The sequence below is a fragment of the Manacus candei genome, unplaced genomic scaffold, assembly GCF_025592945.1.
Source record: "Manacus candei isolate 608988 ecotype Guabito, Panama unplaced genomic scaffold, ASM2559294v1 h1tg000045l, whole genome shotgun sequence".
Taxonomy (NCBI): Eukaryota; Metazoa; Chordata; class Aves; order Passeriformes; family Pipridae; genus Manacus; species Manacus candei.
Window position 1 is genome coordinate 5,411,226 of NW_026138093.1, and position 26,861 is coordinate 5,438,086.

Below are 26,861 nucleotides of genomic sequence, written 5' to 3' on the forward strand. Positions count from 1 at the left end.
GCCATTTGGCAGCTGGGAGAGGCACTTGCAGGAACTCACCTGCACTGCTCTGCAGCCAGAGCCTGACCGTGGCAAAGGGCTGGCAAGGTTCCTGCCCTGAGCAGCTCTGCCCTGTCCTCCCACCCCAGGATCCCTTGAACCTCCTGCTCCCTTCTCCTCTCTGCCCTTGCTGCCTGCAGCTCCTGCCCTGCTCTGCCATGTGGCCACTTCCCCTGCACTGCAGCAACTGGGAGAGTCCTGCTGAAAGATCCTAGAAGCTGTGGGATGTGGCAGCTTTAGGAGATGCCTCCAGGAAGGCAAGTTGAACTTTGCTACAGCCAGAGAATTCTTCCTTCAAATCCTGGGAAGGTTTCTTGTGAAGTGAGAGCTCAGTCACCTCCCAGCCCAGGCTGCCTCTCATCTCTCTGCCTTATCTCCTGTGCCCTGGGTGCTGCAGGCAGTGCCCTCAGCCCTGCTGGGCTGTGCAGAGGAGCTGCTCACCAGCAGAGCTGTCTCTTTGAAGCTTCTCTTGGTTGTCAGGAGCTCCCTGTGTGCCAGGAGCCCAGCCCAGCTCAGCAGCACAGCAACAGCCCCAGGCAGCCCTTTCTCTGCCCCTCTGGGCTCCCTCCAGCTGTCCCTGGGGCTCCAGGGGAACCTGCTGGCACAAAACTGAAGGAAATAATGATGTGCTTTCTCTCAGCTGGGCACACACACTTCTTTCAGCACTGTCATGTCTCCAAACAGACACAGAGTTAAGTCCAAGAGTCCCCTTTTCATATCACATCATTAGACAGGAAACCCAGACAGTGCCCAGGAGGGATCTCCTTCACCTGCACTGAGGGAAGGACTCAGCTGAGTCAACAGAGGTGTCTCCTTGTGGCTCTGCAGCCCTGGGGCCAGAAGGACACTCAGCTCCCTCCACAACCCCCATGGGCTGAGATTCCTCCTGCCCCACTTCAGTGGGCCCAAAACAGGCCCCTGCAGGTGATTCCTTGTCCCAGCTCCCATGGCAATGAATGAAGACCAAAGCCAGGAGTGACCTGCTGGGACACAAACCCCTGGTTCCTTCTGAGGGGTCAGAGGTGACCGAGATTCTTGCTGGGGACTGCAGACTCCAATGGAGCAGTTCCTAGGGACAGGGCAGCAGCTGTGGGATCTTCTGGGAGGCTGCTGGGACATTGCTTTGGCCAACTTCAGTGGCAGAAGGGGCCCACATGTAAGACAGGGGAACCTGTCACTGTTCCTTCTGTCCAGGGCAGCCCCTAGAGGTGTTCAGGTAACCAAATGCAGTCAGGTGGCACAGGGAGAGAGGTCTCTCTCCTGTTCTTTATCAGGGTATTTTCTACATGTCCTCAGAGTACAGTGGCAGTTGTCTCCTGTACATCCCTTCACTGCTGAACCTAATTCAGGCAGCTGAGCCTGGATTGAACAGCAAAGAGGGACCTGTAGTGCCAGGGGAGGTGCCAGGGCTCTGCAGCACAAGTGCAGCAGCTGCCCTGGACAGCACAGGGCCTGTGCAGGAACCCCCTCCCCATTCCCAGCAGTTGTGTGACAGGCACCACCCAGGGCTTCTCAGACACACTGGGGGCCTTTGGGGCAGGGAGTGAATCCCAGCCCTGCAGGGCACAAAGGCTGTCCCTTCTCTGCCCAGCCAAGGTTGGGCCAGGCACGAGTCCAAATCCCATCAGCCCAGGCTGTCCACACTTGTTTCCTCCCTCTGCTGGCTCTTCTCTCCCCCAGCACTTCAGCAGCATGTGCTGATCTCCTCAGGGATCAGGCCTGGGATTTTCCCCCTGGGCCTGAGTCCCAGCACGTCCACCCCCAAGGCCATTGTCAGCAAAGCCTCTGCACACCCCAGCTCTCGGGGCTTTCAGAGCAGCTTTCCCCACTGCAAGTCTGTTCTTACCCCGGTGCCGCACTGAGGGGCTGCAGCCAGACAGGCCCCAATGCCCTGTGTGTGGGGCACAGGCAGGAGGAGCTGCAGCCCCAAGTCTCTCTTCATTCCACTTGCAGGCAATAACAGCCCAGGCCTGCTGAGACAGTTCCCAGGTTGCAGGGCTGTGATGGGTTGGGAGAGAAGGCCAAGGAGACACAGGAGAGAAAGAGCAGGAGAGAGGTGTCCTCAGCGGGAAGGAGCTTCTTGGACCTGTGGAGCTGCTCTAGGGGATGAACAACTTGGTGAACTTTTGTGGGTGAGGGTCAGAGGAGAGAGTGGTTTGGGTGACCTTGTAGTGTGAGACAAAGATCCCATTCAAGTTGGCTTTGATAACCCTGGAATTGACTGGAAAGGCCCAACGACAGGATGCAAAGGGTCCCAGAGGTTTGTGCAGGGTCTTGGTGAAGACAGCCCTTGGGACACAGACCTTTAGAGCACAGCTGGCAGGTTGGTGGGCAAGAGGGAGGCTCATCTGCATCTGCTTCTGTCCAAGAGGAACCAAGAGGTTACCATGGTAACTGACCATAGCGATGGAAATGTATGGTGGTTGCCATGGTAACTGAACTTAGTAATGGGAATGTATGAGGGTTGTCATGGAAACCGACCATAGCAATAGAAATGTGTGATGGTTGCCATGGTAACTGGCAGTGGCAATGGGAATGTATGGTGGTTGCCATGGTAACTGACCATAGCAAAGAGAATGGCTGAGGGTTGCCATGGTAACCGACAATAGCAATGGGAATGTATGATGGTTGTCATGTCCCTTCCTGCTGAGCAGCTCTCCAGCCCCTCTGCCCCCAGCCTGGAGCGTTCCAGGGGGTTGTTGGGACCCTAGGGCAGGCCTTATTGATCCAGCCTGTCCAGATCCCTCTGCAGAGCCTTCCTGCCCTCCAGCACATCCACACTCACACCCAACATGGTGTTGTCCATGACTTTCCTGAGGGGGCACTCGATCCCCTGGCCCAGATCATCCACAATGATGTTAAACAGGAGCAGCCCCAACCCTGAGCCCTTGGGGACCCCACGAGTGACCAGCCCCACCTGGATTTCCTTCCATTCCCCACCACTCCCTGGGCCATCAGACACTTTGTCACCCAGCAAACAGTTCCCCGGGCAAGCCATGAGCAGCCAGTTTGTGCAGGAGATGCTGGGGGAGATGGTGCCAAAGGCTTTCTGGAATTCCACAGAGACACATCCCCAGCCTTTCCCTCAGCTGCTGAGCGGGTCCTTTGTCAGAGAAGGAGATGAGGTTAGTCAGGCAGGACCTGCCTTTCCCAACCCCACACTGGTTGGGCCTGATCCCCTGGTTGTCCTGCCCGTGCCATGGGATGGCACTGAGGAGGATCTGCTGCATGGACTTCCCTGGTCCTGAGGTCAATGGGACAGGACAGGAGTTGCCCAGATGCTCCTTTTAGCCCTTCCTGGGGATGGGCATCCCATGTGCTTGTTGCCAGTCAGCTGGACTTGTGCAGTTGTGCAGCACTGCTGGGGAATGAGTGAGAGTGGCTTGGCCAGCTCTTTCTCCAGCTCCCTCAGGACTCTTGGGTGCATCCCATGTGGACCCAGGCACTTGGGGGGGTCTCACTGGCAGAGCAGGTCACTGACCATTTCCTCCTGCATTGTGGGGGCTTCACTCAGCTCCCCATCAGCAGCTTCCAGCCCTGAAAGCTTGGGATTCTGAGGACAACTGCTTTGGGGTGTTAAAGACTGAGGCACATAAAGCACCAAGTAACCTCATGGAACCAAGGACCATTGTGACACTGCAGGGCCTTCTGGAGTCAAACAAGTTCTGTGACACTGGGCAATCTCATGGAATCAAGGCAGCACTGTCACCCTGGCAAAACTCCTGGAATTCAGGGCCCATTGTGACACTGCAGCTCCCCATGGAACAAAAGGAACCCTGGGATGCTGCAGAAACTCATGGAACCAAGGGACCATTGTGACATTGAGGGGGCTGATGGAATCAGGAGGCCATTGGGACAATCCAGGGTCTCGTGAAATCAAAGGAATTCTGGGACACTGTCAAACTTCCTGGAACCAAGGGTTCCTGCTGACATGTGTGTCCTCCTGGAACCAAGGGAGCCCGGAGATATTTCTGAACCTCCCAGAATCCAGGGGCCATTGGGACCCTGCAGAACCTCCTGCATTCCAGTGCTCCTTGTGAAACTGCAGGCTCTCCTGGAACCCAAGGATTCCTGGAACACTGCAGAGCTCACGGAACCAAGGGGCCACTGTCCCACTGCAGCTCTTTCTGAAGCACAAGGGACCCTGGGACAGTGGGAAATCTCCGAGAATCCAAAGGGCATTTTGGGACTGCAGGGCCTCATGGAACTAAAGGAACATTTGGAGACTGGGGAGGCTCATGGAATCAAGGGGTCATTGGGACATGTGGGGCCTCCTGGAAGCAAAGGAACCCTGAGAATTTTTGTGGGAACAAGTTAAGGCAGCAGCAGCTGCATTCAGTTAATCAGGATCAACAAATAGTGTTTTGGCCTTGACTGGTGTTTCCATCCAGAGAGTGCTGTTTGCCAAAGTGGAAACCACTTGGAACGCTCTGCATGGCAGCCTGTGTTTTTCTCTGGTGGCTGAACACAGCCAGCACATGAGGGGAGGGGAATGTGTGGGATCAGGGCACTGCTTTGGGGCCATGCTGGGAATTCCAGTGGACTAAAAGACAAAGCCCAGGTGCTGTTTCCAAAGGAACCCTGTGCTGGTTTAAAAGTTAACCAGCAGGGGGAATGAACCCAACTCAAAGGAGAGATTATAAGTCAGAATAACAATTTATTAAAATAATACAGTAAGTACAATAATACAAACAAACAATTGGTCTCAACCCACAAAAACCCAAATGTATAACCCAGTACCCTGGGGCCTGAACAAAGTGGTGTTCCTTGGGCCCTGTTTGAGTCCAAAGTAAAGGGAGAGGGGAAGAACCTGCTGGTGGGAGAGCTGCTGCAGTCTGGCCAGAACTGGTGATCGCAGTCCAGTGGTGGTCTAAGTCTGGTTGAGAGCGATGAGATGCAGCCGTCCTCTGGATCCCACGAGTGGGTTGAAAAAATGTTCCAAAACTCCAAGATTATATATCCTCCAGTTCAGGCAGGAATGCTTGGTACTCCCCTCAGGGCGGGGAGTTCACAAAGGGTGTGAGGACAGAAACATCCTTCTATCTCACAGGCCTCTTAACACCTAGTTTATAGCCTGAGGAGTCAGGCTCTATGGGTAAAGGGTGCGAATAGTCTATTGACAACAATAGTCTAGTTTCTGGGAAATGACATGGAATGCTATAGAATACAGTTTTGGGTTACACCCACCATGCTCTATGGGCAGAGGGTGCGAATAGTCTATTGACAACAATAGTCTAGTTTCTGGGAAATGACATGGAAGGCTATAGAATACAGTTTTGGGTTACACCCACCATGATGAACTGATCTCAGCTGTCCTAACTAGGACATTATCCACCCCTTATTCTATGCCATCCATGTCATGCCCAAATTAACCCTCTTTAAAAACTATATCCCTTTAAAACTATATACATCTATCTATCTATCTATCTATCTATATATATACAATGAAACATTACAGACCATTCTCACTCAAAATTAGGTCCCCTTGTGGTACACAACGTGTCTCCCCATCTTTTTGCATTACCCACCACGTGGAACCAGGTCCCTGAGCAAAAACAATCCCTCGGATGGGTTTGCCTTTGCTTGAGGTGGGACTAATCCAAACAGTCTTCCCTAACATTCCTCTCATATGTACCACGGGGACTTTATCTCCATCTACAGTATGCAAAAGTTCTGATTGGGCAGGGCCAGCTCGATTGATGGAACCTCGGGTGTTGACCAACCAGGTGGCCTTTGCTAAATGCAGCTCCCAGTGTTTGAGAGTCTCCCCACACAGTGCCTTCAGAGTGGTTTTCAGCAGTCCGTTGCACCGCTCAACTTTTCCAGCAGCTGGTGCATGGTAGGGGATATGATACACCCACTCAATGCCGTGCTCTTTGGCCCAGGTGTCTACAAGGCCATTCTTGAAATGGGTCCCATTATCGGACTCAATTCTCTCCGGGGTGCCGTGTCGCCACAGGACTTGTTTTTCAAGGCCCAGGATGGTATTCCGGGCAGTGGCATGAGGCACGGGGTATGTCTCCAACCATCCAGTGCTTCCTTCTACCATGGTCAGTACGTAGTGCTTGCCTTGGCGGGTTTTGGGGAGTGTGATGTAGTCAACTTGCCAGGCTTCCCCATACCTGTACTTTGACCACCGTCCACCATACCATAGAGGCTTCACCCGCTTGGCCTGCTTGATGGCAGCACATGTCTCACAGTCATGGATGACCTGTGAGACAATGTCCTTGGTTAAGTCCACCCCTCGGTCACGAACCCATCTGTATGTTGCATCTCTCCCCTGGTGACCGGAGGCGTCATGGGCCCATCGAGCCAGAAATAATTCTCCTTTGTGCTGCCAATCCAGATCTACCTGAGAGACTTTAATCCTGGCAGCTCGGTCCGCCTGCTCGTTGTTATGATGCTCCTCATTAGCCCGTTTCTTGCCTACATGAGCGTCTACGTGACGGACCTTCACACTCAGCTTCTCTACCCGGCCAGCGATGTCCCGCCACATCTCCGCCGCCCAGATGGGTTTCCCTTGGCGCTGCCAGTTGGCCTTTTTCCATCGCTCCAGCCATCCCCACAGAGCATTGGCCACCATCCATGAGTCAGTGTAGAGATAGAGTCTTGGCCACTTCTCTCGTTCAGCTATATCCAAAGCCAACTGAACGGCTTTAAGCTCTGCAAACTGACTTGACCCACCTTGTCCTTCGGTCGCTTCTGCAACTCGCCGTGTGGGACTCCATACAGCTGCCTTCCATTTTCGGTTTGTCCCTACAATGCGGCAGGAGCCATCCGTGAAGAGCACATATCGCCTTTCATCTGCTGGTAGCTTGTCATATGGTGGGGCCTCCTCAGCCCGTGTCACCTTCTCCTCCTCTTCTTCAGAGGATAGTCCGAAACTCTCACCTTCGGGCCAATTGGTGATAATTTCCAGAATCCCAGGGCGATTAGGATTCCCTATCCGGGTTCGCTGCGTGATCAGAGCGATCCACTTACTCCACGTGGCATCGGTGGCATGATGTGTGGAAGGAACTCTTCCCTTGAACATCCAGCCCAGCACTGGTAGTCGGGGTGCCAGGAGGAGCTGCGCTTCGGTGCCGATTACTTCTGAGGCAGCTCGAACTCCTTCATAGGCAGCCAGGATCTCTTTCTCAGTTGGTGTATAGCTGGCTTCAGATCCTTTGTATCCCCGACTCCAGAATCCCAGCGGTCGTCCTCGGGTCTCCCCAGGCACTTTCTGCCAGAGGCTCCAAGAAGGGCCATTCTCCCCGGCTGCGGTGTAGAGCATGTTCTTCACGTCCTGTCCTGTCCTTACTGGCCCAAGGGCTACCGCATGGGCAATCTCCTGTTTAATTTGTTCAAAGGCTTGTTGTTGTTCGGGGCCCCACTGGAAATCATTTTTCTTCCGTGTCACAAGGTAGAGAGGGCTTACAATCTGACTATACTCGGGGATATGCATCCTCCAAAAGCCCACAGCGCCTAGGAAAGCCTGTGTTTCCTTCTTGCTGGTTGGTTCATTTCTTTCTCCCTCTGACTCAGCTGTGGTTTGGGTGGACGTGGTGTCTGCGGATTTGGTCCTTCTCTCCTCGCCCTGACAGTGCTGTATCATGTCAAGCAGTGCCCGGTAGGCAGTGGCCAGGGCCCAGCAGGTTGCTGTGAGCTGGCCATCTCTGGAGCTGCCAGAGCATTTTTCCTTCACCAGTCTTATCATGCTAACAGGATCCTGCAGTTGTTCAGGGGTGAATTTCCAGGTCATTGGAGGAGAAAACTTTTCCAAATACTGGCTGATGGCCTCCCACTTCCCGTGCCATTCAGCATTATCTGCTCCCAGGGCAGGTGTCCAACCAACCTCCCTAAAAGGCACTTTTCTGACCCTAAACATGGTGTACACAGTACAGAGCAGACAGAGCAACACTAACAATAACATTATGCTGTCCTTAACATCAAAAGGGAACTCAATATTTTCAAAAACTGTTTTAGCAGGTCTGAAGGGGAAGAAGGAGGTGGGAGGCTGGAAACCATCCACCCCTGTTCCCCCAAAAAGCTGGGTACGATTTTTAATGAGGCCCCAGAGGTAGCAACCCAAACCAGGACAGGCAAACAGGACTGAATACACATTTACAATGAAACTCATTGCTTCTGACGTTAGAATGACATAAACATAATATATTAATAAAACAATTTGGATCCCTCTCCCTGGTCTTAAAGAGAGCATCAAAACAGGCAAATAATACGCCATCTGTGGAAATATGAACAGGCTCAAATACAACATCCATGTGAGTGCATCAAACAACATGGTGATCAGGGAGTTTCTATATTCAAATAGACAAATGCTTCAAATGAAATTGTGATTCTGACTTCTCTCTCTCTGCCCCACGTTGGGCGCCAAAATGTGCTGGTTTAAAAGTTAACCAGCAGGGGGAATGAACCCAACTCAAAGGAGAGATTATAAGTCAGAATAACAATTTATTAAAATAATACAGTAAGTACAATAATACAAACAAACAATTGGTCTCAACCCACAAAAACCCAAATGTATAACCCAGTACCCTGGGGCCTGAACAAAGTGGTGTTCCTTGGGCCCTGTTTGAGTCCAAAGTAAAGGGAGAGGGGAAGAACCTGCTGGTGGGAGAGCTGCTGCAGTCTGGCCAGAACTGGTGATCGCAGTCCAGTGGTGGTCTAAGTCTGGTTGAGAGCGATGAGATGCAGCCGTCCTCTGGATCCCACGAGTGGGTTGAAAAAATGTTCCAAAACTCCAAGATTATATATCCTCCAGTTCAGGCAGGAATGCTTGGTACTCCCCTCAGGGCGGGGAGTTCACAAAGGGTGTGAGGACAGAAACATCCTTCTATCTCACAGGCCTCTTAACACCTAGTTTATAGCCTGAGGAGTCAGGCTCTATGGGTAAAGGGTGCGAATAGTCTATTGACAACAATAGTCTAGTTTCTGGGAAATGACATGGAATGCTATAGAATACAGTTTTGGGTTACACCCACCATGCTCTATGGGCAGAGGGTGCGAATAGTCTATTGACAACAATAGTCTAGTTTCTGGGAAATGACATGGAAGGCTATAGAATACAGTTTTGGGTTACACCCACCATGATGAACTGATCTCAGCTGTCCTAACTAGGACAAACCCCAATGAAAGGGGGACGCCGGAAAGATGGGCGGACAAGTCCTGAAATGGAACTCTGTGTGTGCAGCCTCATTTTGTCCTTCAGTGCCCACAGGAGAGAGGGCAAACAGTGGGGGTTGGGACCCCAAAAGTGTTCAGGGGGGAAATGGGGGATTGAGGGGACAATGGGAATATGGAAGGAACAGGGAGAAGGGTGGAAAAGGGGGGGTGGTCTGATGGGTCGGATGGTCTCATGGGGGTCTTTGGGCACAGAGGCGTTGGGAAAGGGGGGTGGCCCCCCTGAGCTCCCAACTTCCTGTGGGGTGCTGGATCCAATCTCAGCCTTGGATTATGCCAACACTTTCAGTTTAGAGGAATTACAGAGGTGTAACTGAATCATTTTTGTCCTCCAGGTTAAATGATGGCAAACCAGATCTATTGAGAGAAATTAATTTATTTAGGGTTCCAAATGATCAGACAAAAGATCTTCATCAGAATTATTTACTGCACAACAGAAACACTAAAACTACCAGGAGAACAGCATAAGATAGGACAGTGCTCTACATTAAAGCAATTGTTGAAGCAATTCTACCCAAGCTGGCACAAAACCTGTAATTCCTAATTACGGTTGGATGGAACTCCCCCAGACCAACATTCATGGAGAGAGATCTCTGCTCTCAACCTCCAGCAGTGACCTTGGGGGGTCCCCAGCCAGGGCAGGAATCTCCACACACCCCCCAAGAAGGGTTCTGTTGGAAGAAGCTGCCCTTGGGAAAGGGGACTGGTCTTTTCTCGTCAAAAGGGATGGACTGACAGTCACTGGTCTCAGGGGTTGCCTCCCCATCAGGGGCTTCATTCGGGGTGGAAGCAGCAGCCAAAGTTCTTCCTGCACTCGAGGTACTGGAAGGGCTTCTCTTACTGGTGGGTCCGTTGGTGTCTGGTCAAGTCAGACCTGTTGGTGAAACTCTTCCCACACTCCCCACACTTGTAGGGTTTCTCCCCGGTGTGGATGCGCTGGTGCCTGACGAGGTTGGAGTTCTGGTTGAAGCCCTTCCCGCAGTCGGTGCAGCGGAAGGGCCTCTCATCCGTGTGCGTCCGCTCATGCAGGAGGAGAGCTGAGCTGGTCTGAAACCTCTTCCCACATTCCAAGCACTTGTAGGGCCGTTCCCCGGTGTGGATGAGCTGGTGGGTGCGGAGGCTGGAGCTGCTCCTGAAGCTCTTCCCACATTCCCCACAATTGTACGGCCGTTCCCCAGTGCGGATGCGACGGTGTTCGATCAGGTGGGAGTTCCTCTTGAAGCTCTTGAGACACTCCCCACACGTGTAGGGCCGTTCCCCAGTGTGGATGTGCTGGTGTCTGAGCAGGTCTGTGCCCTTCCTGAACCTCTTCCCACATTCCAAGCACCTGAAGGGCTTGTCATGGTTGGGAGGCTGCTCAGGGACCACCAGCTCAGAGCTCCCCCTCAAGCTCCTGCCACCTTCCCGGCACAGGCTGGCTCTTTCCTCCTCAGAGCACCCTGGGCTGGCTTTGGAGCCCCTCCTGCGGGGGGATCTCCGGCCCTTTTCCTCCCCGCTGCCTTCCTGCGCCGGGGAGCCCTTCAAAACGGCCTCTCCCACCAGGGTCTCACGGGGGGATTTGTCCTCCGCGCTCTCCCTCCTCAGCTCGGGGCCTGGGGCAGGAAGCAAGAAGGACAGGCAGGGGATTTGCCTCCGGCCCACAGGGAAGGCCAAGGACATCCCCCCAACTCTGGCCCCGGCAGGACGGCGGCACCAGCGGGGTTGTCCTGCAGCCGGGGCCATGCTGGGCTGACAGAGCCAGCACAACACCCGCCCAAAGGGACACTGACTTCCTCCTCACCTGCCTGGGGGGCCCAAGGCATCTTCCTCTTCCTCGCAGCCTCCTCCTCCATCCGCCCAAGCTTTGGGAAGGACAAATCCTGATGGGGGGAAAACAAGGGCTGAGCACGTTGGCTTGGGGGATTCCTCCTGCCCAAGTCCATCTCTAGAACTCACCGGGCATCCTGTGACCATAAAAACCTCCAAAACACTAAGATTCAGCCCAGAAAAACCCAAATCATCGAGATTCAGGCAAAAGCCTATAAGAAATAGTGAGAAGACTCCTGCCCCCCCAAACTGAAAAAAGTTGAGATTCACCTAAAAAATACTCTAAAATATGAAGATGAGCCCAAAAAAATTCTCCTAAGATTTCCCCTTCTCTGGCTTCCCCTCTTTAGGGTTCAGAGATTCTCCCCTGTCTGGGATGCTGGGGGTTCTACCTAGAGATGCTGGGAGTGTTGGGGGTCCCAAGGCTCCCTTCTCCTCTGATTCTCGCCTTCGGGATACTGCATTCCCAGAAATTCCCCCTCTCCAGGTTCTCCACTTTGTTGTCCTAGGGGATCCCAGGGGTCCCCACTGTCCAGGCTTCCCCTTCTCCGTGCCCCCCCTCACCAGGCTTTCAGGGGCCCTCTGAGAGGGCACTGGAAGGGACTGGGGGGGAACTGGGGCACACTGGGGGGCACTGGGGAGTTACTGGGGGATACCAGGACACATGAGGGGACACTGGCAGGTTACTGGGCCATACTGGGGGTTACTGGGTGCTCACTGCAGGATCACTGGGCCATACTGGGGGGCAGTGGAAGGTCACTGGGACACACTGGATGGTCACTGAGGGGGTTACTGGGCCATACTGAGGGTAACTGGGAGGTCACTGGGATATACTGGGGGCACTGGGATCCCCTTACCCGGATGTGGTACATCTCCCCCTCTGGATTTTGGGGGGCATCCCTAGGACCCCTCCCCTGGGGGCTGGGGGACCCCCTGAACCCCACTGCTGGGCTTTAGGGGACCCCAAAAATCATCTCAAACCCCCTGAAATCCATCCCTCGACCCATCGAAACCTCCTCAAGGACCCCTCATCCCTCCCCAGCATCCTCTAAACCCTCTCAGTGACCCACAAAACCCACCTGGGACCCCTCAAGCCCATTCAGGGACCCCCAATCCCCCTCATGGACCCTCAAAACAGTCTGGGACCCATTAAACCCCCCAAAACTGCGTCGAAGGCCCCGCAAAGCCCCCCAGGATGCCCAAACCTCCCCAGAGACCCCCAAAGCCCACCTGGGACACCCCAAATCTTCTCAGAAAAATAAACCCCCATCAGAGCCCCCCAAAACCCTTCAAGGACCTTCAACCTCCCCCCTGAGTCCCTTCAGGGACCCCTCAAAACGTCCCCGGGAACCCCCGAACCCCCCCGCTAAGCCCTCCCGAGCCCTCCAACCTTTCCACCCACACCCGCGCTCCCCGCAGCCCCCGAGGGGATCCCCAGACCCCGCTCTCGCCGCCCCCCCGCCAACTCACCCAGCGAAGTGCAGCGGCCGCAGGCGAGTCCTCCTCACTCCCGACCACGAGGCCAAAATGGCGCTCGCTCCGCGCGCCCTCCGCCTTTACAGACCCGCCCCGCAGCCAATCAGCGCGCGGCCACGGCCCCTGCCCGCCCCCCGCCTGCGCGGGGCATTGTGGGAGTTGTAGTCCCTGCGGCGGGGAGGATGGGACTTTTTTTGGTTTTTTGTTTTTCTGTCTTCTTTTATTTTCTCTTTTTTCTTTCTTTCTTTTCTTTTTTTTTTCTTACTTCTTTCTTTTATCCCCTTTTTCTTTTTTCTTTCTCTTATTTCTTTTTTCCTTTTTTCTTTGTTCTTTCCTTTTGTTTTTTTTTTCTCATTTTTATCCTGTTTTTTTTCCCTTTTTTTCTGTTTTTTCTTCTTTTTTTATTTTTTCTCCCCTTTTTAATTATTATTTTCTTTTTTGCTTTTGGTTTTTTTTTCTTTTTTTTTTTAACATTGTTTTCTATCAGTTGTATTTTCAAGGAAAATGGAAACACATATCAAAACAATCTCCATGTACATATCTTACAACAACAGATAATCTGCCATTGTTCCAGGTTTATGAGGATTCCCAAGATCACAAACACAGAGACACCAAGGGTGGAAGTGAAGCAACTTTATCCTGTCCCTTGCCACAGCCTTCAATCCACACCCAGCCCTGGATTTCTGCAAAGCCTCTGGGCAGGAGCAGGAGATGGAGCTGGTGCTCGGCGGGAGGGGCAGCAACAACAAACCCGTGTCTTTGGCACAGGGGAAGGAATTTAGTGCTTGAGGGGTTACATTCCACAGGCTCCCCTGGGGATCAGCTCATGCTCGGACAGTGAGAACAGCAAGAACATTCCTAATAAAAATGCCCGAGGGAAGGGAGCGGAGGGGGAGCAGGGGCAGGAAAAGGAAGCAGAGCGATGGAAGATGGACTGGGGCGGTCGGGGCTGGGGGAAGGCAGGCTGGACAATGCCTTGTTTGGTCCAGCAGCTGGACCAGCTCCAGGGCAGATGTCGGGGGAGCCTCTGCCACAGGGACATGGACAAACAGAGGCTACAAAAGCTCTCAGAGGGGTTGGGGGCTCTGGGCGGGGCTGCGCTCTCGCCTCAAGCCAGGATACCCCAGGGCAGTGGAACAGCAATTCCTGTCAGCTCCCAGCAAAGATTATTGGGGTTTGCACTGGGGAAATATTGACGCTCCAGCTTCTTCTTCTCTTTTTAGAACTTTGAGCTTGCAGTTGGGTAGAAGGGCTGGTGGGGGAGTGGGAAGAGACCCACTGAGGGACACATCTCATCCCTCAGTTAGATGGAGCTAAACCCCTGATCTTGCTTAGGAAGAGCTGCTGATGCTCAGTTGTCTTCTTTCCCTTCTGCTTTAGTGGGATATTACATTTCCCTGCAGTATTTGGGATAGAAGGGTATGTCAGCTGGAATGGTTTGGTTCTTATAGAAAGTATGAACACATTTTACTGAAGGTATTTTTACATAGGTGAGGCCTCCAAAAAAAACCCAAAAAACCCAAAAAGTAATATAAGTGCAGAATAGAGTGAACTTTGGGGTTTTCTTTTTAATTCTTGGGTAGAAAACCATCCCCGTTAGGGACAGCAATTTATTGCATTGCTGAAAAAAAAAAACCCAACCAACCAACCAACAAAGAAGTCTGAATTTGTTCTCCTTAGGATTTGTTTTTGATCATAATAATCCTTCTAGTGAAAAGGGCCAATTTACTTTTTCTAGAGGAATATTTTAAGTGTGATTATCACAATATCACAGATGCTGAAAAGGTCTAAAACAGGACATGGACCTTGAACCTGCTCCTGTGTTTAGGATGTGGTGCTTAACATTCAAGAAACAATAGAACTGCAACTCATTTATTAAGGTATAATCTCAAAATGTTCACTCTTGCTCTGTAAAGACATGCCACAAGGATTGTAAAAAGCTTGCAGTATCCCATGAAGTACATGTGGTATTTTATCAGTGTAAATATAAGATTATATTATATATATTTTTTATATATATTATATATATAAATACTTATATTATATATAAGATTTTCAAGATTTATGCTGGCAGTACTCCATAACTAAAGTAAGTTTTCCCTTTGGTGCTGCACTAGTTTATGATTTAATTGTTACTGACATTCCACCAGTCATATTATTAACTTCACCAAATGAAAGGGAAATAATCCTGTATTATTAAAGAGAGCAACTGAATTCCCTCAGTCATCTTATCCTTGGCTGTCTGGGACAGTGATGCACTTCAGCTTCCCTAAAGAAAATTCCACTAAAAAAGAGATTGGGGTGATAGTGAGAGATCCAGATTGAAGGGTGTGCCTGAATTATCTTTAGGGAGGAGACCTTTTTGGTGGGTGACAGGCAATGTGCCTGTGGCTCCCTTTTTCTGTCTGTTTTTTTTTCCATTTCTTTTTGTCAGAGGCTTTGGAAAAGGTGTTTTGTCAAGAGAATAATATTCATTTATAGCCATGTGAATGCTTTGTATCCTATACCAGTGAAGGCAGTCACCTTAATACCCATACCCATGCCTTTGAAAATAAAACAAGGAGAAAAAATGGAGTATTTGTTTGAGACCAGATAAACTGAATGTAGTTCAGTAACATGGTAAGGCAATTGCTGTTATCGCACAGAGACGTTTCTTTCTATGCTGGAACTGAGGATAGCAGCCAAATCTAAAAGCCTTGCTCTGTGTGTTTGTGAACACACTGTGGGTAAGTTCAAAGGAGCATTCAGAGATTGTGTTGTGTGAGCCTTTTCCCCTAAGATCAAAACAAGGAGTAATTATTGCTAAATCCAGCAGATGGCTTTTTCTCTTTATTCCCAATTACTGATTAAAGAAACATAACTCAGATGTGATCTCACTCTGTGCTCCAGTGACATCAACATTAGAACAATATTGTCACTGTCTACTGGTCTCTTGTGCTCCTCACTGGAAGGCACTTGGTGCACCCCTGGATATCCTGCTAATGAGGTAAAAACTAACCCTTCTAAAGTTCCAGATTTTCCTCACCTGTTTGGACACAGTTGGACAAACTGGACCAAGTTATGACTTGAAAGCCATCTGCTGGATTTAGCATTAATTACTCCTTGTTTTGATCGTAGAGGAAAAAAGCTCACACAACACAATCTCTATGGACCCAACAGAGAAAACATCCCCAGGGTCCTGTTAGAGCACAAACCTGCAAACAGGGATGACAGGTCAGAGAATCACAGAATCATCAAGGTTGGAAGAGACCTTCCAGATCTTCTAGTCCAACTGTCAACCCAGCACCACCAGAATCACCCCTAAACCCCATCCCAAAGCACTACATCCAGATGCCACCTGAACACTTCCAGAGACTTCACCACCTCCCTGAACTACTTGTTCCAATGCCTGAGCACTCTCTCAGTGGAAAAAGGGTTTTTGAATATCTAATATGAACCTTGCCTGGTGCAATTTAAGGCTGTTTCCTCTCTTCCTGTCACTAAAGGCTTTGCAGAAGAGACCGACTCCCACCCCACTAAAACCTCCTTTCAGGTCATTGCAGAGAGCAATGAGGTCCCCCCTGAGCCTCCCCTTCTCCAGACTCAACCAGCCCAGTTCCCTCAGCCGTCCCTCAGCAGACATGTTTTCCAGAGCCTTCCCCAGCTCCGTTCCCTTCTCTGGACACGCTCCAGCCCCTCAAGGGCCTTTTGGCACTGAGGGGCCAGAACTGGACACAGCACTCCAGGTGGGGCCTCCCCAGTGCCCAGCACAGAGGGGCAATCAGTTCTCTGCTCCTGCTGGCCACACTCTTCTCCACCAAGGCCACGATGCCCTTGGCCTTCTTGCCCCCCTTGGCACACTCTGCCTCATACCCAGCCCCTGTCAAGCAGCACCCCCAAGTCCCTTCCTGCTCAGCAGCTCTCCAGCCCCTCTGCCCCCAGCCTGGAGCGTTCCAGGGGGTTGTTGGGACCCAAGGGCAGGCCCTGACACTTGGCCTTATTGATCCAACCTGTCCAGATCCCTCTGCAGAGCCTTCCTGCCCTCCAGCACATCCACACTCACACCCAGATCAGTCAGTCTCCCAAACAGGACAAAGTCTGACCACCAGCAGTCCAGGGTGTCAGTTCTGCTGCCCCCTCCTTCCTCCACCCAGAATGGAAAACTCCATCATTTTGGGGTCTCTGTGCCCATCAGCTCCGACCACCACATCCCCCACCAGTCACAGAATCATGGAATGGTTTGGGTTGGAAGGGACCTTAAAGAGCATCTCAGTCCAACCCCCTGCCATGGGCAGGGACACCTTCCACTAGACTCAGAGCTCAGACCCCATCCAACCTGGCCTTGAACACTTCCAGGGATGGGGCAGCCAGAACTTCTCTGAGCAACCTGTGCCAGGATCTCACTACCATCACAGTCCAGAAATTCTTCCTAATATCCCATCTAACCCTTCCCTTTCTCAGTGGGAAACCATTCTCCTTGTCCTGTCACTCCAGGTCCTTGTCCAAAGTCTCTCTCCATCTTTCCTGTTGGCTCCCTTCAGGCGCTGCAAGGCCACAATTACGTCACCCCAAAGCCTTCTCTTCTCCAGCCTCAACAATCCCAATTCTCTCAGCGTTTCCTCACAGCAGAGCTGCTCCATCCCTCTGATCCTCTTGCTGCTCCCCTCTGGACTCGCTCCAACAGGTTCATGTCCTTCCTGTGCTGGAGCCCAGAGTTGGAGGCAGCTCTGCAGGGGTGACAACATTACAGCCCTGTGTGTTCCAGCAAGGACACTGTGGAACCTCCTGGAGTAAAGGGGCCATTGTGACACTGCAGGACCTTCTGGAGCCAAAGGAACCCTGGGACACTGTGGAACCTCATGGAACCAAGGATTCATTGTGCCATGAAGGGCCTCATGGAACCAAGGGAGCCCTGAGACATTTTGGGACCTCATAGAATCAAGGGACCATTGTGACACTGAGGAACCTCAGGGACTCAGAGGCCACTGTGACACTGCAGGGCCTCATGGAACCAAAGGAACCCTGAGACTTTTCAGAACCTCATGGAATCAAGGGGCCACTGTGACACTGCAGAGCGTCATGGAGACAAAGGGACCCCAGGACACTGTGGACCTCAAGAAATCAAGGGGCCATGTGGGCACTGTGGAACCTCATGGAATCAAGGAGACATTCTTATGCTGCAAGGTATTATTGAGCCTAAGTGACCATTGTGACACTGTGGAACCTGATGGAGTCAAGGGGCCTTTGTGACATGCAGGGCCTCATGGAACCAAAGGAACCCTGAGACATTTCAGGACCTTGTGGAATCAAGGGACCACTGTCATCCTGCAGAGCCTTATGGAGTTAAATGGACCCTGGGACGCTGTGGAACGATGGAATCAAGGGGCCACTGTGACACTGCAGGCTCTCATGGAACCAAAGGAACCCTGGGACATTGTGGAACCTCATGGAACCAAGAGGCCATTGTGACACTGTGGAACCAAATGGAATTACTAGACCACTGTGACACTGTAGGGCCTCACAGAACCAAAGGAAGTCTGAGACATTGTGGAACCTCACGGAATCAAGGGGCCATTGTGACACTGCAGGGTTCATGGAACCAAAGGAATCCTGGGACACTGTGGAATCTCATGGAATCAAGGGGCCACGGTGATGTGGGGCCTCCTAGAACCAAAGGAGTCCTGAGACATTTTGCAAACTCATGGAATCAAGGGTCCATTATCACACTGCAAAGCTTTACGAAGCCAAATGGACCCTGTGACTCTGTGGAACCTCATGGAATCCAGTGGCCATTCCCACACTGTGAAACCTCATGGATACTGTCAGGTTCCCATTATTAAGGGACACCTCTGCCCAAATTCAGCTGCAAAGGAGACCATGTGCCAAAGTCAGCAGTCCAGCTTTGATTTAACAGTAAATAGGAGGGAGAGAGAGAGAAAGAAATGGAAAGAGAGAGAGAGAGAAGAAGGGGGTGGTGGGAAGCCAGTGAGAGAGAGACAGAGATGAAGTAAATGTATCACACCATGGAGATCCCTGAGGCTCCCACCTGTCCTTCTTCACCCTGCTCTGCTCGGTGGAGGGTCCCCAAGTTGTGCTTCTGGGCTATCACTTTTATACAGCCCAAGCCCCAGGTATTCAGGGGGGTAGATGCTGTACCCACAGCTTGGGCTGGCACATCTACAAGGACTTGCTTCCTTTCCCACAGCTTGCCACGGTGGGAGTTTTGCCCGGTGTACTTCCAGTCTGCAGGTGGGAATCTCTGTCTGGATGGGTTCCCCAGACCTGCCTTACCAGCCCTGGCTTCCTGCTGGGGCTGTCTGCTCTTTCCCACACTCTGCACAGTGCAATTCTGTCCTGGGGGCTACTTCCAAAGCTTCACCTCCCTTTAGGCCTTGGAATTAAATGCCTTCCTGTTTGCCACCAGTGCTTGTATGTTGTGGTGCCTTATGGGATTTTCCTGCTTTGACAGTGTTTTGAGACAGTTCATTGTGCCCTTCAAGTCCTTCCATGTGCACACACACACCACTCTCACCAGTGTCTGGCCCTCCAAAGAACACAAGCCCTGATGATTTGTAGCTCCCACTCCAGTGGTTGGCACTTGGACCTCCCTCCGTACCCAGAGCTCAGAGCTCCCTTGTGCCAGAAAGTTTAAAGAGATTGTGCCTCATTCTGCCAAGACAACCCTTGGAAAAAAGTGTCCCTCTGTGTTTCCTGGGATAAGAGCACTCTATTGTCATCTTCCAAAACCTTGGAGAGGTCCCAGAGATCTCCCAGGAAAGAATTTGGGGCCTCAAGCACATGACCCGTATATAGAGGCTGAGGACTCAGGGGTCAGTGGTGTGAAGATTGAGGACAGTAGAGGAGCAGCCTGAGAGGTCTGGAAGGGGGGTGTCAGAGCTGGTGGAGCTTTTCTTCCTGTCAGAAAACAGCCTAAGAAAGGACTAGTGCCACCAAGGGCAGCTGGGGTGGCCTAGACTGGTGACAAGAAGTCAGAAATTTCCCTCCAAGGTCAGTGTTGTGGTGCAATATGTCATAAAGAAGGAGTCTGGATGAGCCCAAGGCTTTGTGTGTGCAGGAAGAGCCAGGGAGGATGCAGAGATGTCAGTGCAGGAAGGTGCCAGCCAGGTGGGGCAGCCGGGGGGATGACGACAGCCTGCAGGGAAAGGGGCAGGGCATGGACACCGTAGGACAGCCTGGGCTGGAGAGGAGACAGGGATGGGGAGAAGCTGAAAGGCCCTGACACAGCCACCTTCTGCAGGCCTTTGGCCATGGCTGCTGTCTGTGCCCCTGATGCCAGGAGGAGACAAGTGTCCCTTGCAGCCCTGGGGCCTCATGGCCTCCTTGTCCCTGCTCAGCAGCCTGGCAGGTGCCACCCCATGGTCCTGCCCTTGGCCTTGCACATCCCACATCCCAGTGCCCCAGGAAGAGTCCTGAGGAATGAGGCAGGGACAGCATCTGCCTTCCCAGGGGCTGGGGGTCAGGCCTTGGCCTGTTTGATTAAAAAAAACAAGTCAATGTTTATTCAGCATCAGAGCCACCTTTCCCTTGCTTGTCCATCCTTGTCATCACTGTCTGAAGCTTTCTGCTCAAACTGGAACCTGGAGACACCTTCTCAGTTGTGTCCCTCAGTGAGACTCAGTAGCACTACGAAAAACTTTAGTGTTTGAATCTCACTTTGACTTCTTGAAAAGTTGTTTGAACTTCCTCTCAGGGACTGAGTCTCATGTAAACAACATCAAACCCCCTGAGGGTCATGAAATGCCTGGGGCTGTTGCTGTGCTGCTGAGCTGGGCCGGGCTCCTGGCACACAGGGAGCTCCTGGCAAGCAAGAAGAGCTTCAAAGAGACAGCTCTGCTGGTGAGCAGCTCCTCTGCACAGCCCAGCAGGGCTGAGGGCACTGCCAGGGCAGCTCAGGGACACCAGCAGGGCACAGACACAGCTTCAAGGGGCTCAGCACTGGCAGGATGGCTGAGAGCTCCCTGCAGGAGGAATCTTGCCAGGGCGGCACATGGTGAGTCTGTGGCTGCAGGGCAGTGCAGGGGCAGCTCCTGGAGGCATCTCCTAAAACTGGTCCAGCCCCAGCTGATGGGATGGGTGAGCAGGGGCTGTTTTGGGACACTTTGGAAGCGCTGTGAAGCCGGGGGTGCAGCCAGGGGTGCCCAGGGCTGTGGGGCAGAGCAGGGTCCTGCAGCCCAGGGTGCTGTGCTGGGCAGGGACTCTGCTGCCTGCCAGGGGCAGCTCTCAGCCAGCCCGGGGAGCTGCTGCCAGAGCTGGGGCACAAGGGCTGTGGGCAAGGAGCAAACCTGGCAGCTGAGGGAGGATCTTTTCCATGTCTTGGTGTTGCAGGGTCAGACCTGCTCACAGCTCCAGACCACTACACCACATTGAATGGAGAATTTTTTGTAAATCTAAGAAAAGACAGAGGCTACAGGAAAGGAATTAGTCCTGAGGTGTGTTTCCTGCTCAGGCATTGTAGCACAGACATTGTTCTCTCAGTTCAGGAGGCTGCACTGAAATTCCAACTCTTTTACTCTCAGACATGAAGATTTCAGGGAGGATCAGAAATGAGCACAGGATCCTGGGCAGTGCTGAGCCTTCCCTTGGGGGTGGACACTCTCCTGTCCCAGCCCTTGGCTTCTCTGCAGGAGGGCTCCTGTCCTGCTCTGTCCAGCACAGCTGCACCTCTGGGCTGGCACAGGGGACACTTCCCAGAGCTGCCCTTTCAAGCAGGGCTGCCCTGCTCTCAGCACAGATCCTGGTGGGTTTTTTAAAGATGAATCTGTGTATGAAGTCATCTTCAAGGCAAGCATAAGGGAAAGTGCAGGGCAGATGGGAAGCAGACTGAGAGGCACTGCAGCTCTCCTGGCTCTGCAATAAGCAAGGGAGAGCTCAGCCCTTCTGCCTGTCCTGGCTCAACACTCTGCACATTTGTAATCAGAAAAATTTGCCGCTAAAAAAACATCCCCCAAGTGTAATGACTGTAACCAAAAAACCCAGTCAAAATTATTTTAAGGATACATTGTGCCTCTCTCCTGCAGCCCAAATTACTCCAAGAAAACAGCACAGGAATTTAACTTTTCTATCAAACCTGGGTTCCATGTGACATCCCCTGTGATCATGAGAGCTGTCCCAAACCAGCTCCATGTCTGCACTGCAGCAGAGCAAAGCTGAATCCTTGGCAGCACATGGGCAGAGCTCCTGCTCCTCACAGCACTCTCAAAGAGCACAAACCAGAGAAAAGAAAGGCCTTGACTTGGAGGAGATTTCCCTGAAAACTACCCTGGCTTTGCTGAGAGGGGGCTGTCTTAATTGTTCTCTGTGCTTTCCTTTTCTGAACAGACCCTGTGCTAAAGAACAGCAAATGCCCAACAGCAGTTCCCTCACCCAGTTCCTCCTCCTGGCATTTGCAGACAGGCAGGAGCTGCAGCTCCTGCACTTCTGGCTCTTCCTGGCCATCTCCCTGGCTGCCCTCCTGGCCAACGGCCTCATCCTCAGCGCCGTAGCCTGTGACCACCACCTGCACACCCCCAGGTACTTCTTCCTGCTCAACCTCTCCCTCACAGACCTGGGCTGCATCTGCACCACTGTCCCCAAAGCCATGCACAATTCCCTCTGGGATGCCACTTCCATCTCTTACATGGGATGTGCTGCACAGGTCTTTCTGCTCGTCTTCTTTCTTGAAACAGAGTTTTCCCTCCTCACCATCATGTGCTACGACCGCTACGTTGCCATCTGCAAACCCCTGCACTACGGGACCCTCCTGGGCAGCAGAGCTTGTGCCCACATGGCAGCAGCTGCCTGGGCTGCTGGCTTTCTCTGTGGTCTATTACACACAGCCAGTATATTTTCCCTACCCCTGTGCCAGGGCAATGCTCTGGGCCAGTTCTTCTGTGAAATCCCACACGTCCTCAAGCTCTCCTGCTCACACTCAGGCTACCTCAGGGAAACTGGGCTTATTGTGGTTAGTGCCTGTTTAATATTTGGGTGTTTTGCTTTCATTGTTTTCTCCTATGTGCAGATCTTCAGGGCTGTACTGAGGATCCCCTCTCAGCAGGGACGGCACAAAGCCTTTTCCACGTGCCTCCCTCACCTGGCCGTGGTCTCTCTGTTTAGCAGCACCTTATTCTTTGCCTACCTGAAGCCCCCCTCCATCTCCTCCCCATCCCTGGATCTTATTTTGTCAGTTCTGTACTCAGTGGTGTCTCCAACACTGAACCCCTTCATCTACAGCCTGAGGAACCAGGAGCTCAAGGATGCCCTGAGGAAAATTATAACTGGGTGTTTTTCAAAAGCAATAAACTCTCCTTCTTCTGCATGCTATCTTCCTCATTAAAGGCCAATCCTGTTATGGATTTCATTTAAGGTTCACCATAATTTCTTTGATTTTTTGATCCTGATAATAGTGTTATTTTTGTGAGAATTTGTTCACATCAAAAAATCTTTATATCTATAAATATCTCTATAAAGATATATATTTAAATCTTTATATATACAAACACCATTTTCAATTCTGTGTTTGCCTTTCTAGTAGCCTGGCCCAGAGACTGTACAAAGTGGCAATTGTACTCACTGTGTGCTTCAACCAAATAAAGAACTCTGCAATGTCTTGTTTGCCTGACATCTTTCCTCTCTGACTTCTCTGCAGCTGCAGAGTCGGTGCCTCTGTGCAGAGCTGGGCCAGAAAAGAGTCCCAGCAGAGCAGCACTGCCAGGGAGCAGCAGCCCTTTTCCTCCATGGCCTCCTCTCCCTTCCCTTCCACACTGTCCTGCAGAGCCCTGTGTTGTTGGAGGCCTCAGTGCTCTGGCAGTCGGTGCCAGTCCTGCTGCAGGACTGTCCAGGGACTGCAGGCAGGGACAGCCACGGGCACTGCTGGCACAGAGCTGACCTCTGCAGCAGCACTGCCATCCTGTAGGGGCATCTCCTCAGGCCAGGGCCTCAAAGCTTCCATCTGCTTTCCACTTTGCTCTCCAGGATGTGCCCAACACAACACCCTGCAGAGGAAAACAGCAGTGACCAGCACAGGGGTGGGAGTGCTCAGGGTGGGGGCACCCAGCAGTGCCCTGGCACAGCCAGCGCCGCTCCCAGCACTGGCCTCTCACCCCAGGCCATTGGGCTTGTTCTTCCCTCCAAGGAGGGACAGCAAATGACCAGCTCAGGAGTCCATGTTTTCACTGCAGGAACAAGACATGCCCATGTGTCACAGCTTGGGGTTGGGGGGGTGGAAGGCTCAGACAAAGTTGATGGCAGAAGCCGTCTCGTTGAGCTACGAGGGGCAGAAAGGACTCCCTTGCTTTCTAAATTCCTTCTCAGAGAGGAACCTGGCTGTGGCTGGATCCAATCTTAAGATCAGAGTTTGATTTTAATTGAGGAACATTCCTTGAGTGAATCCTAACCAAAATGGAACTGTTCGGATGGAATTTCCAAATGCTGTGGAAACTCCAATCATTACTGACACAAGGATGGAAATTCAGCAGATAACTAAAGCCAGTCCCCTTGGGAGCCCACAACCAGCCAGGCTGAGGGAGGCCCTGGCAGCTCCCCAGCACCTCCCTCTCAGTGGGACACCTCTGGCAGCCTCTACCAGTTCGGGAACCCTCCAGTTTGCAACACTCCAAAGACCCTCCCTGATGCCCAGGACATTTCTGATCCCCCTCAACAAACACTCCTCCAGCTGTGACCCTTGTCTGGTGGGAAACACAAAGGGATTTGGGGGAGTGTTTCCCTGACAACAAGGAGAATTTGGGAGAGGGATCTTTCCACACCCAGCTCTTGACGTGTCCACACATCTCTGCCTGGGTGTGGGTGTGAATTGTCTGTGGTGTGAATGTTGTAGTTTTGAATCCATAATTCAGTCAATGTTAAAATTATAGCAACTGCTATTGAATCACCTGATAACTGTTAAACGGGTCAATAATTAAATGCTACTAAACTCTTTTGCCCTCTTCTCTTTGGATCCAAATCCTTTGTGCCCTGACCCTCTTGCATCCCAAGGCTCTGTGTAAATCATTCCTATTCATCAAAAAATATACATTTTTCATGACTTCCACTTTAAAATCTTCCTCCTTAGCTAAACTACAAGACAACTCCAATTAGCTGTAGAAGTCTTGATGACTTGAAGACAATTAAAAGAAGGAAATAATTGGTTTCTCAGTGTTTTATTGGGTCCCACAGTGTGTTTGGAGCTGCATCAGCTGTCAGTCCAAGATGGGCCATGTCAGAACTGGTAAGATTGGGGGGTGAGAAGCAAGATTGATCATCCAGGGTCAGTGAGGATCTCCTGAGGAGACACTCAGCATCAAGATCACTTGGAGAACACCTCTATCACCTATTCTCTGAACTAAAAAATAGCCATCCTTGAATTAAAAAAAAAAAAAAAAAACAACAAATTTTGAAGACTTGTTTTGAAATTGCCTTGAAGACAATTAAAGGAAGACAAAGAGATCCTGAGGGATTTCTGCATTTTAATGAGCCCCACGGTGTGTTTGCAGCCCAGCCCATGATCCTGAGGTACTGAGAGAAGATTGAAGCAGTTGCTGAAGAAGTCAGAAGCCAAACTCTAAGTGCCTTGAAGCATTGCTGGGCCCCACTGAGGGCAGGCACTGCCAAAGCCTCCCCAGGGACTCCTTGGAGCAGCTCCTTGGAGGCCAGGAGTGCAGGCAGACAAAGGCTCTGGGCAGGCCCCTGCAATGCTGAGCAAAGCCTGCCTTGGTTTTGTGGAGCACAAAGGCCAAGGCCTGAGCCCCAGGCCCTGGCCCAGCAGATCCTGTCCCTCCCGGCTGGCTCAGGGCTGTTTGGGGGGCACTGGGATGGGAGGGGGAGGAACAACAAAGGCCCAAAACTGGGCAACCCCTGCCAGGCTGCTGAGGGAGGGGCGAGGCAGAACCCAAGGGCAGAACCTGCCAGGCAAGTTGCTTGTGGTGGCCTGAGTGGCAGAGGCAGCTGCCAGAGGCAAGGGGACAAAGGCCTGGGTGCCTTTGGGCCTTGCAGCCCTGCCAGAGCCCTTGGCCATCTCTCCTGCAGGCTGTCCTGGCCTGGCCCTGCTGCTGCTCTGGCCTTGCAGGCTGCACACACCCCTCCTGCTTTCCCACCCCCTCCCAGCAGCATTTCCAGACCCTCCCTGATGTCTCTGCACCAGCTCTGGCTGTTGCCATGTGCACTTGGCCTTCTGAACTTGGATCCTGAGCCCCTGTGCCACAGGACATCCCTGCCAGAGCCCAGGCCCTTCTCCTGGGGGTCACTGCAGAGCTGAGCAGATCCAGGTCACCTCCCATTCCTCTGCCAACCCCCTGGGCCTGCTCTGGGCCCTCCAGGTCCTTGCCCTGCTCCCAAGGGCTGTGGGGGTGCTTAATGGTCAGGGCTTGGGGTTTAGAGCTCAGGGTGGGGATTAGGCAGAACTTTGAGAGGTTTGTTGTTCTCCTGACAGTGTCTGGTTCATGATTAGGGGAAGATCTTTTTGGGTTGGGTTAGGATTAAAGCTTGACTTTTCATACTGCTAATACAGGTTTGGGATTGGGGTGGGCATTGGAGGACAAATAAGAGTCTGGAGTTCTGGGTTTGGGTTTTTTCTGGCTTGGAATTAGAGCAGTGGTGTCCCAGTTAGAACAACTGGGACCGATTCATCACTGGATAGGTATAGCCCAAACCTGTGTATTCTATGGCCCTCCATGCCATTTCCCAGAAACTCTTGTCAAGGGGGGGGAGGGCCTGCCTGTGGGGGGATGTTCCTGTCCTCATACCCTTTTATGGAATTCCCCGCTCTGAGCATCCTCATACCCTTTTATGGAATTCCCCACTCTGAGGGAAGGATTGACCATTCCTTTTATGGAATTCCCCACTCTGAGGGAAGGATTGACCATTCCTTTTATGGAATTCCCTGCTCTGAGGGAAGGATTGACCATTCCTTTTATGGAATTCCCTGCTCTGAGGGAAGGATTGACCATTCCTTTTATGGAATTCCCCACTCTGAGGGAAGGATTGACCATTCCTGCCTGAACTGGAGAATATATAAACCTGGAGTTTCAGAACTTTTCTACCACTCGTGGGACCCAGAGGAGAGGAAGACTGCAGCTCATCACTCTCAACCAGACTGAGACCACCACCCTCAACTGGACTGCAATCACCACTTTTGACCAGACTGCAACAGCTCTCCCACCAGCAGGTTTTTTCCCTTCTCCCTTTACTTTGGACTCAGGGGGGAGGGGGGGGCCCAAGGAACACCACTTTGTTCATGCCCCAGGGTGCTGGGTTATACATTTGGGTTTTGTGGGTTAAGACCAGTTGTTAGTTTGTATAATTGTACTTATTGTATTATTTTAATAATTTGTTATTCTGACTTATAATCTCTCCTTTGAGTTGAGTTCATTTCCCCTGCTGGTTAACTT

At 51.9% G+C, this 26,861-nt stretch overlaps 1 protein-coding gene and 1 pseudogene across 1 annotated transcript in view; one reads left to right on the top strand and one right to left on the bottom strand.

Moving 5' to 3' along the window:
- The window catches only part of LOC127474811 (zinc finger protein 208-like), a 1,297,692-nt pseudogene that overhangs the window by 422,709 nt on the left and 848,122 nt on the right, over window positions 1-26,861 (top strand).
- LOC127474831 (zinc finger protein 271-like) overlaps window positions 1-26,861 on the bottom strand; it is a 279,141-nt gene that overhangs the window by 232,511 nt on the left and 19,769 nt on the right. Inside the window, exon 3 of the mRNA XM_051796134.1 lies at window positions 10,127-10,508. Within this exon, the coding sequence (XP_051652094.1) occupies window positions 10,127-10,508 (382 nt within the window). The remainder of the gene's footprint in view (window positions 1-10,126; window positions 10,509-26,861) is intronic.